General features: G+C 31.0%; 3 protein-coding genes across 3 annotated transcripts; all 3 read right to left on the bottom strand.

Moving 5' to 3' along the window:
- Positions 1-1,295: 1,295 nt before the first annotated feature.
- Tsp_10378 (frizzled/Smoothened family membrane region) lies at positions 1,296-3,328 on the bottom strand. The gene is made up of 3 exons (XM_003372768.1): positions 2,656-3,328; positions 1,477-2,018; positions 1,296-1,421 (listed from the first exon to the last, which is right to left on the bottom strand). The coding sequence occupies exons 1-3, from the start codon at positions 3,326-3,328 to the stop codon at positions 1,296-1,298; spliced, it is 1,341 nt and encodes a 446-aa protein (XP_003372816.1).
- Positions 3,329-5,517: 2,189 nt separating this feature from the next.
- On the bottom strand, positions 5,518-6,474 carry Tsp_10377 (hypothetical protein). Its single transcript, XM_003372767.1, has 3 exons — positions 6,427-6,474; positions 5,732-5,874; positions 5,518-5,695 (listed from the first exon to the last, which is right to left on the bottom strand). The coding sequence occupies exons 1-3, from the start codon at positions 6,472-6,474 to the stop codon at positions 5,518-5,520; spliced, it is 369 nt and encodes a 122-aa protein (XP_003372815.1).
- A 3,686-nt stretch (positions 6,475-10,160) lies between these two features.
- Positions 10,161-11,989, bottom strand: Tsp_10376 (frizzled-4). Its single transcript, XM_003372766.1, has 2 exons — positions 11,587-11,989; positions 10,161-10,294 (listed from the first exon to the last, which is right to left on the bottom strand). Exons 1-2 carry the CDS (start codon positions 11,987-11,989, stop codon positions 10,161-10,163), a joined length of 537 nt encoding a protein of 178 aa, XP_003372814.1.
- Between the last annotated feature and the right edge of the window lie 760 nt (positions 11,990-12,749).

Genomic DNA, 12,749 nt, shown 5'->3' with positions numbered 1-12,749 from the left:
TCAATTTGTTGATTAATAGCAGAATAGAAACATTTTGCATATTTATATGATAAAAATGAAATAATTTTTGTAAAAATCAGTTTTATATTGATAATTACGACTACTGAATTGTTTTTTTCTTTTATAATAATTTATGATTATATTTGCTTCTGAAACTTCTTTTTAAACAGTTGATTAACAAAGATTGTTTGCAAAATGTCTTGCTATTCAGTGTATCGAAACTTATTTTTCCGTATGTCCACTGTATATTAAATTTATCAAATTTAATTTACGTTGCCAGCAAAATCTTTCGACAAATAATTGTAGAACAAATTAATAATGTTGCAATAAATTTTGAGAAAATAGAAACAATAAATGTTGCTGCATGATAATTATGTGATGTAGAAGTAAAACTATTAGAAGTAATTAAAATTAAAATTAAAAAAAATTACAAACTATGCGCATTGACAACAGTTAGTTAAATGAAAATGAAAGATAAAAATTACACTTTTTTATTTCCATTACTGTAGCAAAGGTCGTCTCCCGTTACTGTAACTGTTTTTGCCAATAAGAACAGTAAATCATATGCTAAAGAACTTTGCATTTCTTCTTGTCAAATAAACAAAATTTATTTATTCTTTTTAAAACAGTTCGCCGTCACTTCTGCAGTCAGATATTGTGGCAATATATTTAACTTTTGACGGTCATAATTGGAGTATTAATACGTCGTTAGGAATTTTTATTACAGCCCCATAAACTGATCATAAAATGACCATTGATCTAGCAGACTCATCACTTTTGGTGTAATAATGCGAGCGCAGAATAACACTGAAAAGTAGGTTTACAATGGAACCAATCTGAACAACAAAACTGCATTCCAAAAGCGAAGCCCAGTTTGAACCCGGCTGGCTAGCCGAAACTTACAACTAACTGGTCGCTGTTGTCGACACAGTCATCATTATCATAATCAGCAACAGCATTAGTAGTATAATTTAATATTATAAATGGGAAAATTAATCGACAAAACTAGCATAAATGAAAGTTGAAAATTATCGAACTTTGCTAAAAATTTCTTTCACTCATTTAATTCTTTAAATGACATAAACGTAAAAGAAAACCAAGAAGAAGCACATGCAAATTTGTTGTTTGCAAAAAATAATTTTTATTTGAACTCTAGAGAATGATTAATTATTATACTGAAAAAGAAATGTCTTTACAAAGAAAAATTAAATACAAAAAAGTATATGAATGAAAACGAAAAATTTGTTGGCACTGGTCTGTTTTGTTTGTCTACATTGGATGGAATAGCACAAGGTTTACAAAATGCAATATGTGATGACAATAATCTTTCGTTGAAAACGGCGATTAATGGACTTTGCAGAAAATTTCTTCTTAATGAGCTGCTGGACTTTTGCAGAAACCTCGGGGTTGAGGATACCCGGCTGGAAAATAATAATGAGTTCCTGCAGTCTGGGAGGGCAAGGCTGATGATGGCACTCGATCTTGAGAAGGATGATGCAAAGAAGAAGATCCTTGTGCGTATTGGGCAGGGCCAGATTTTGCCACTGGATTCGAGAACAGTTTTTCACAAAAGAAATGATGCCACATGAGCAGTGTCTTTTTGCTCCAGATCCACATGCTGCTTATTATGCCAATTGTGAGACTAATGAACACCTTGAGCATGTAGATTTCAACCGCAGGTGGACTCAAAGAACCCATACCGGACATATTACAATGTCGCAAACCAACACCGGTTGTTGCATCCTTGAAAGACTGAGGACGGCATTCAAACTGACTGCTGAGCCATTCCTCATCAAAGAATTTCTCATACACAGAGCACACAACCACTATGAGCGTTAGCACAACGTAGAGCAAAGAAAAGACGCAAACTTTGGTCATCAGTTTGCGTAATTTTTGCAAATCAGTATCGCATATGCGAAAACGCATTTCCCTGCTGATGCGAACCATTGACACTATACCGGCTACCATGAAGCAAATTCCAATAGCAGAAAACACAGCCACCGGTCCAACGACAAAGCCTATATGATAAAAAAAAATTTTTTTTTTCAAACGTCAAACAATAAACTTCATCAATATGAAATAATTAAAGTTCCCCGTTTAGCAGATTGAAAAGTATATTCGGAAAGCATTTAAAGTTACACAAAATATGGTCAAAATAGTAAATCTTTTAATACAGCAAAACATAATTTTCAATGTCACACATTTAGTATCAAAAGTCTATAAATAGAAAATACTAGTTCTGTTTTGGAAACCATTAATTTTTTCAATTTATTATGCGATTTAAACGATTTCAGCACATGACATTTATAGAAACCGTCAATTAATTTTGACAAATTTACAAATATGTCCAACCAGTATTTTTAATTTATTACTTATCTTTGTAATTTTTGAAAAGATTGTCCATAACACTTTTCTGCACTATTGCTCAGCATTGTCGACTGTCTGTTTTATTATGCATCATTATCAAATTTTCAAACGTTTGAAAAAACTTGCTTCCTCAAATACCTAATTTATAAATGTTAAATTTCATCACGTTGCATATTTACATATATAATGTTTAGTCAAGTTTTTTTTGTCATCATCACAATATTAAAATATGAGTGGTGAAACAAAAAACGGGATTTTATGACAAACTAAAATGTTGGATTAACTTACCAAAAAGTGCAGAGCTGCTGTGCAAGCAAACAAAACACATCGAAGTGAGTTCGCTTGCTTCGAGTTCGTGTGTAACAAGCAACGTGACGGTCAAGCTTGCCGGAATAACCCATGCAATGATGTGAAAAGTAGAACTTAAACGAGCTATAGCCTCTTGACTCCATTTACGACCTGCAGCTAAATACCATGTCATCGTGAGGATGAGCCACCAAACCGCGCTGGCCAAGCCGAAATAATACAGCAATATAAATGTGACCACGCATACGGCGTTAGAAAGACTATGAGAGACCAGTACACTCTGACCACTGTCCAGTTGTTGGCAACCGGCAGCTTCACGTCCGACAAGCAAACGAAGAAGATATCCAACTGAAGTGGCACAATAACAAATTGCTATGAAAACGATTGGTCTTTTGGGATATGTAAATCGACTTGTATCCAACAAAAATGTCATCACCGTAAAGCCGGTACTTAAGAAACAAACACTTGCCCATACTGCCATCCAAACTTGAGCAAAATTTTTCTGCTCTTCGGTAAACATCCAATCTTGATTGCAACGCAATACACACTTGTGGTATTGCATCTCGTGACGGTCTATGTGAACAAATTGCGGTCCACATGAAATTGAAGCTGCAACAGCTACTGCTGTAGTTGGAAATTCTGAAGAAGGAGCCATTCTATCGATTGCAGATGTTTGTTTCGACAAATTTAACTTTGTTCGAGAGTCTAAAATGGAATTTTAAAATTTCAATATCAAATAAATAAATATGAAATTTTCTTATAGAAAAATTTGAATATTGATTGCTAAATTCGCTTAATTTTGAAGAGCAGTTTGATTGGCATATAATCAGTTTGAACAGAAAATGGAAGAAACAACAAGTAGTAGAATAGAGAAAACTTTGCACTTTGTGATCAAAAAGAAATAAAACTTGCAAGCAAACAACTGACGACAGACGCTTGTGTGAAGCTTTCAACAACAATGAACTGGTTAGCAAGAAGATTACTGAAAATGCGCGCTAATAAATTACCCAAAAATGAGCAATAAAGAAGCAAATATGCTACTGCAAACCCTCTGCAATAGAACGACTAACAACAAAACTGGTTGCTTTTTACTCTCTGGTGGATATTATCAAAATTCAAAGGACCTAATTATGCTTCAACATGCCAAAAACACTGCGCAGCTGATATTTTTTTTATTTTAAATTATATGCTATAAAATGAAATGAAAATTTGAAAAACCAAAAATAGTATGAAAATTTATTTATCACTCGAACCAGTCACATAATGTGCCTACTACTAATATTACTATTACTACTACTACTACTACAGCAAAACGCTTTTCTTTGCTTCAAGATTCTTGAAAAAGATAAAAATTTCAAAGAAATGCAAATTGTTCATAAAATAGATATGAGCAATTTGATTTAATTAAATAAAATTAACTTGTAAACTGCTGCATACTATCACTGATTTATTGAAACTGAATCTTTTTTTAATAATTATTGACAAATTTATTATAAAATAAAACAACCAATATCATAATTCATTCATTAAAAAAAAATTTTTTACACTTACGAGCTGCACAAGTTTCATATGGAAATACAGTTTAACATCAGAACAACAGCGGAATATTTCATGTTGAATTGCTTATAATAAGGAATTATATAATAACGTAATAGAACAAAATTTGTTTTTTCTGAAAATACAAAAAATTCAATTCATATTTACATTTAATTTAATAATTTCCATTTTAATTCACTAGACAGTTAAATGGTAAAATTTCGAAAACTCAAGCCAAAGGAATGTTTTCCTTCAGAAGATAACAAGTGCTTATTGTTTACATTTTCAATAATTTGCAATTTAAATTTCTGAACGTTATTCATCTGCATTCAATTTATGAAACCACATGTCAAAGGAAACATACATGTTGCCAGTGGAAATCGATGTTGAAAATTATATAGAATGAAATGCAAATCTAACAAAGGATAAATTAAATTGTTGCATATTTAATTTTATGATTTAAGGTGCTTTTGAAACAAAATTGCACATCAAATAGTTCGCTTTTGTTCCAAAGTTGGGAGAAATGTTGCAAAATATGTTGAAGCCTGTAAATCAGTAATGCAGTAAAATTCAAAATTGAAGAATTGAAAATTGGATTGGGAAATTTTCAAATTTTCATGCACGCATATAAAGTTAAACGAATTCAACAGCAACGACAATAAAAACGTTATAATTTACTGACTGATTGGTTCCTGTTGTAATTGTAACTGCAATTTGAAAAGCGCTTAATGCTGAAACGTGCATAAATAACACGAACATACTTTTAAGTTGTAGTATAAGTTTTTTTCTGTTTAAAAAAATGAAAAAAAAATTTAACGACACAGCAGATTGATTTATGCTTTTGCAAGCCGTGCAACATCTGTGTGTAGAACCACATTTTTTTTGAATTTCAACATCAGCAACTTCAACTGCTTTCATTTCCTCATAATAATAATTTTTTTCCTTATTTATACACACCATTTCCTTGTTACCAAACAACTGTAATTATAAAAATGAAAATTTAAATATATTTCTCTTTATTAATGTAAATTGAATTTTTCAACTATGAGATGAAATTCATCCGTTTCAAAATTTTTTATAACAACAACAACAACAGCAATAGTTGCTTAATGTTATTGTTTGAACATTTTTGATAAGCACTGAGGTTTATATTATCGAGAATTCGATAAATTTGTTGCATTTCTATAACAAAGCAGCAGCTTCAAATGCACATTTATCGAGAAAGCAATGTAAATTTCATAATTGGCTAAATCATAAATAAAATAAAAACATTTTTTTCTTTATAAATTAAAAAATTTTGCTTCGTTTTCACAGAATTTGCTGTTGAATAATTCTGCTTTGAAGTGATTGAATATTAATACAGTATGGATGTGTACTGGAGTCAGAAGAATGTTGTGATTTTTGTTGTACAAGAGAAAGCATCGATATATACCAATCAATAGCAACTGCTACCTTCAGTGGCAGAAATTTTTCAAAGCCCCTCTTTCTTTCTTTCAAAAATGAAAAATGAAAGTTCACAAACGTATGCTCGTGTTGAAACGATAATTTGGCCTTTGCCGAAACGGGTTTCTGCCAATCGTTGCAAACAAAACCGCCTAATTTATAAAAGCATGCAAACAGTTCGTCGTTTAAGCAGACAATAATATTCTTTCCACCTGTCATCATCTGAATAATAAAATGCAGCATTTCTCATGACAAAACAACCAAACAAACAAGCAAACAAACGTTGTGAGAAGCCACTTTTAATAAAATTTAAAGAAATTCGCTTTCGGTTTTGCTTTTCGTAAAGTTATATATATATATATATTGATTCTTCCATTTAGGAGTTAAGAATGTAGAAATTATTCACTTTCATTGATTATCAGTGAATGACTGATTGTTTGTTCTCTGCTTATTAAAGCACATGAAAAGTTATTACCACAGAACTGTATCTTTATATTAATTCAAATTCCAGTAGAAGAAAAATTCCATTTAAACAAAAAAACACGATTTTTACTACTGTTAGCAACAAAAAACGACAAACTAATTTTAAAAAATGCAACATATACTCCAACAACAACAGCGTAAAATTCAAAATTCAATTAAATACAATGCAAATTTGCATATTTCGTAAATACATTTTGACGCTAAAGTATGCAATTTGGTTTTGAAAGCAAATTTCAGTGCCCCAAATTGAAAAGAGCAGCTTTCAAAATAAAGCTTCCATAAAACACTGACTGCTTCAACCAAAATTAAAAGCATTTTAGGAACAATCCCCGGCTGCATTAAAACTAATAGCATGAAGCTGATCTGCATTTTGTAGAAAATTTATGTTCTGGTATTTTAAAACAAGCACAATTATGGACTGGAATGATTTTTAAAAAATTAACAGGGCGGAGCCAGACATTTTCAACAAAAGATTTTGTAAAATAAGCAAATACCCAAAAGCTTTTCAAAAGAATATTTCAAAAATATATTTAGTAAGCAAAAAGAAAAGTTCCTATTTTTTTTAGTAATTGTGTAAAGTGAAACAGCTCAATTTGCAAAAAAAAAGAAAGTAAAATACCATGGAAATCCTTCATTTACAAAAAACTTATTATTCAACTTATCCATATTATTATTGATAACCTAAATAAATTGATGTGAAGTTTTAAAAAAAATAAAATAAAAAACCATATGAAATCAATAAGAGAAGAAAAAAAACATTTATTTCATAAGATTAACAATGATAAAAGTACGCAAGATAGATTTGATGAAGTTAATTTTGCTATTATTGTCGTTGAGGAAAAATCATAACGGTTTAATGGAAAAGCTTCAATTCAAGTAAGCTGCAAAAATGTGCTAAAAGATTGACCTCTAAAAAAGTTCTCAAGTTCTGACAATCATCAGCTGATCACTGGTTTCATAGTAGCCTTAAGTGCACACTATATGCTAGTTCACTTTTAATGACACAAAATCTCAAGGCATCATTTCCCTCGGCATATAAATGCGCATAACAACACATTTGACGAAAAAAATCAATATCTACATTTTCAACGTAAAAATAAATAAATAAATAAATAACAGAAAGAAAATATTATTAAAATATTTTTATTTTTCAAGTTAATGTGGTAAGCTTCTTTTTGCGTAACGCACTTTAGAAAACACCAGCTAAACATGCATGCTATATATATATATATATCATTCTTATTATTATTTTGGCTTTGTGCGTGTGTTGCTATGTCGACTGCTTTGATCTTAACCGACTGAATAAGTAAAATGAAATAAACAACTTGCCACGCCCGGGTTTACTTTTTCAGAATTTACTTTAAAGCGTCGCCAGTGATGCCGAAAGCGAATTCTTTTTTCCAATAAACGACGACAATTCAGCTCTGTCTTCCTTCTGTCATCAATGAGCCGTGCTGACAACGCCCACGCGATAGCATAATCAAAGAACTAACCGCTTTTATATAACAAACACATTTTTACATAAAAGCTTAAATAAAACAGGCAAGAAAATTTACATATACATAAATATATATATCGTATTTTTTTTCTTTGGTTTTCTTTACGCTTTATCTATAAAAATTTATTTTGGTAAGAAAAGTGTTTATTGAATTAATTTCAAAATTCTACAAAGTTAAAACAACGCTATATGATACATTGGGATTTTTTTTGGTTTTTGTTTTTTTTCCGTACTCTTTCTGCGGATCATGGTTATATCGAAGGAATATATATATATGGTTGTTGTACAGCTTTTGATATTCTTTCATTTTTCATTTATCCTTGACATGTGCAAATTCTGGTTGAATTGGCACGGCAAGGAATACCAATTTTTAATGTTTCTGGTTCATCTGGCGCATCAGTTTGTGGCGAGTTTTCTTAATTCTGATATCACGTTATGGCACTCCCATAGGGATGCGCAACAACAAAAAAAATATCTCACTAAGATGAGAAATACAATGCTATTCATGCTTTCAACACGACTAACCAACCGAAATTGTTCTATCAAAATTGCTAACAAATCACCCTTTGCCAGCCTAATAACTGACGAAAATTAATTTTCCTTTTTTTTACCAATCTTGTAAAACATCCAAAATTCGTAATCAATGATAATATAAACCACTAGTAAAACAAATAAATACATGAAAATAGAAACATAAAAATAATGTTGACTTCATCGTTAAAATAGTTTTTATTGAAATCGTTAACCTAAACCAGCTCATAAATATTTGAACTTTGGTATCAATAAATTTAGCATATAATGTCATTAGAAAATGCCGCTCAATAGAAAGTGCCAGTGGAAAGAGAAAAATGCTATTTTAGTTTAAACTGTTTTGTATGAAATTTCAACAAGTTCAACAAAAATAACGCTTCAAGGCAGTCGTTATTTAGCAAATATTGAAAAAGATGGACCGTTAACTTAGTCATCATTTCTTTTCAAATGAAAATTCCAATTATAATGGCCAATAGAAAGTGATTTCTTTTCATAGTCACGTTTTTAACAGGTTTCTTCCCATATAGAAGAAATGAGCCGCAAATTAGGCACTACAAAAGCAGGACACTATGTCACCTCTACCATGATGTACTAATTGCTCCATGAAATACGGACATTTCTGTGCCTCCTGATTTCTACACTAACAGCACACACACACACACACATACATGATAATGAAGATTTATGTTTAACGCATACTTTAATATTTGTTTCAGCTGAATAATCACAAAACTGAATCAATAAATAATCCAGCTATCTTTTCAGGTGCAATTCTGTAATGTTAAATCAATAAATTATTAACATATACTTTAAACAATATAAAATTAAATAAATAAATATCCATATATTAATTGTAAATATGCTTTTGTCTTAATGATAAACTTTCAATTCAAAAAAATTAATTATACGATCTAATAATGCATTCAAAATCAATAAACAGTTCTTCAGTTATTATTGCACACGCATAAATATTAGCTTATGCATTTTTCCTAAATTTTTTATTTTTATTATTTTGATCAATCTTCCTATAACTTTTTTTAAATCAAACCTCGACTGATAAAACAATAATATGATAGATAATACTAATCGACTTATGATAATCTTAGCTGAGGCAAATAAATGGCCTGTTTTAATTTTCAAACTATAACATTTGTTCGCTTCTATTAACAAGGGCTTAATCCTGATTTCAGAAAATATTTATCATCTCTCATCAGATAAAACTGTTTGCAAATAGCATGACCTTAACACTACAGTTGAGGGTTTACCTTTTATATAATATTTACTTTGGCACATCCAACATGAGGTTAAAAATTAATCTGTTCACGCAAAATTAACAGAACAATATTGTCTAAGATTTCTGAGATGAATTTTTATAATAATACTACAATAAGTTGTTTTCTAGCAAGAAACTATAACTGAAACAATTCGCCATAGTATGATAGATATATTAATTTATACATATGAAAATATGAAAGAATTCTCAACTTTAAATGAATATCATACAGTCGACAGTAAATCGTAACGTAAAAATATTTTAAAATTATTTCTGTATTCACTTTATATCGCTCTAATTTTTGTTCCATGAGAAAAGAAGATTACTTTTACATCAATATACATGATTTGCAAATTCTCTTTTATATATGTATACATTAATATATATTCATAAATTACACTTTTTATGACATATTCAGTTATAATTGAATTTTTGAGAAATAAAGCCAAAAAAAACATTTTTAAATTAAATGATAATTGCCGTTTGGAATAACACCGTTTTATTCAAATTTTCAGCCACTTGAAAACTTAGGTCAACATGAAAATTAAAGTCAGGAAGAGATGAATATGAATTTTATCTAATCTTCACTGCCTATCTATCATAAATCTCTGTTCACCTTTTTCCCTGACAAAAGCGCCTTCTTTGAAATAAATACCTGAAATTCATTTTGAAATGAAAGTTACAGCGGTAAATCTTTTTTTACTGTTAACAAATGTATGTTTTTTAGATGGAATTCACAGGTTTCAAAGAGAAATTTAGTTTTGATTTTGCAAACCCATTAAAAGTGAAGTTTCTATTGATGAACATTTTATGGTGCCAAGTGGTTTCAATTTTATTGCCCCGTAATGTGTCATGCTCTGAACAAATTGAACATTTAAACATATAATTAAAAGGTTTTAAACGGAAAAAACTGAATTTGCCACCAGTAAACACGCTTTACAAATGAATACTAAGCGAAACGGAAATAACAAAAATACAGACATGATGAACTTTTAAAATTTATTTAAACCCATTATCATCATCATCATCATTATTATTATTATTATCATTATCATCATCATTATCATCGTGCACAATATTTATTGTTCTACTTTTGAAAAACGCCTTGCCGTGCGTGCTGACATGCTTTGCTAAACGATTTCTTTGCTTGTTATGGATGTACGTTAACATGCTTAGCCAATTACTGACAACAACAACAACAACAACCAATGAAACTACAAACCACTATACAATAAATACAAAGGAATTTAAAAAAAAAAGACAAGTGAAAAAATTGTGCTATAAAATGCCATGAAGTTTGCAACTCTGTCTATTGTGTAAAAAATGTCTATGTCGTTGAGAGAAAGAAAATTTAAAAAAATCTCCATACAGTAGCTGTGGTATCCATTAGAAAAATAGTACAGTTGAACAATAATTCGACCAACCAGATGTGCCCAATGAATTTATCATAAACAATTTTTATATTTTTCTATTTGCAGAATATCTCAACCTATCAACACTACTGTAAATCACTATTTAAATTTTAATTGTTAAATATTTTATTAAAAAAACGAAAAAATGATTAAAAAATAACAATAACAGTAGATTATATTTGGAATTTTGATTTCGAAACATTGTCATATGTTGTAGTGGTTTTTTTTGTTTGCTTATTTGTTTGTATAAACAAATAAAACTTTTGAAAATTGTAAACAGCTAAAAATAAAATTTAAGAAAGCTACAACAACAAGAGCAAAGAAAAAGAAAAGTTGTAAAAGCGAACTCGGCCAATGTATCATTTTGACAACAGGGCAATTCCAGGGGTCAAATTAGAAACGTCGTAAAGCATGGTCAAAACAGTGATCACATTTTCCACTGGGTCAATAATAATATTCTGTTGAACATTTTATTGTTAGCTTGCGTCTTCAATTTATTACTACTACTACTGCTTTTGCTGCTGCTGCTGCTGCTGCTGCTACTACTATCACTATTACTAATGCTAATACTTATAGTATTGCTAAGCTTCGGTGAAAAACGGATGACAAAAATCAATGACACAGCTCTCAAGAGATTAAGCATGCGTGTACTGGGAAGTAGATGTTGAAGAAGTAATATTAAAAAAAGAAAAAGAAAAAGGTGAAAGTGAAAATTATATTCATTTCTGTCTACTCACCTTTACGCAAAGTGTCTTCTTTTTGTTTCGATGGAGATGGATCCATACATGGTGGTTCGCTATTTTGAGCGGGAAATTGACTACAATTCAACAATGCCGGCCAGGCTAGGCCAAAATTGCTCAACAATGGAGCGCAACTACGTTCCACTTCCTGACAAACCGAACGACAAGAAGTGATCGGTTCGTCCATTGCTTCCGTGCACATCGGTGTAAAAACGGAACAAAGAAAAAATCGAAGATTTTTAGAACATTTGATATTTACAAGAGGTTCAAAATCCAGCAACGATTGTGCAACAGAATTTTGATCCGTATCGCCCATCAAATTTGGTAAACGTGTCAAATTGTACGGCATATCTTTGCATAATGGAACCATTATTCGTTCACAAGATCGAAATGCTGACATTGTACAAATTGACAAATTACAAATTACAATAATTAAGAAGCAATATAGCTTTTTCATTGGCTTTTTTCCAAATAGAAATTTTTCTTCGAAGAAAAAGTTTTCAATCAACAAAAAAATAATATTCGGTGATGACAGACAATTATTAAAAATGACGACGACGATGATGATGATGCCAGCTTTTAACTCCAATCTTATTAATGAACGAAGAAACACTGCTCAGCGATCACACTTTGACGCGCTAGCAAAAGCGATCGTCTGGTTGAAAGTGCACAGCGCCTGCTGGTGGCGGTCATTGAAGCTGCCAATAGCCAACTCAGGACGGCACGGCCCTTTGAAGTGCGTCCTTTTATCTGAGCGTCAATCTCGGTCGTTTCGCGTGACATTATCCATAATCAACGACACCAGTACCGCTTGACCGTGTGTGTACTGTAATTTTGCCTGCCTGCCTGCCTGCCAATTGGAAATATCAATGATCGCTGCCAAACAAAATAAAAACCAGAGTAAAGCTAGCTGCTTATAATAAATAATATGAATATGAATAATCGCCAATGACCAGTCAAAATCGACCCTGCTACCCTGTAACTGATTTACGAGTTGCCGCCGGCGCCGTAAACCCAACTCCAGTCTGCAAACGATTCTTTTTCTACATGAAAATTATTGCAATTTGATTTTCATTTAACAAAACACATTCAACATATTCACAGTTGTAAATATTTTCAACAATCATCACTGTTAACCAACTGACAATATAACTGTTATA

This window comes from Trichinella spiralis (genome assembly GCF_000181795.1).
Source record: "Trichinella spiralis strain ISS 195 chromosome Unknown Scfld8, whole genome shotgun sequence".
In the NCBI taxonomy this organism is placed as follows: domain Eukaryota; kingdom Metazoa; phylum Nematoda; class Enoplea; order Trichinellida; family Trichinellidae; genus Trichinella; species Trichinella spiralis.
This window is presented reverse-complemented; position numbering and strand designations above follow the sequence as displayed.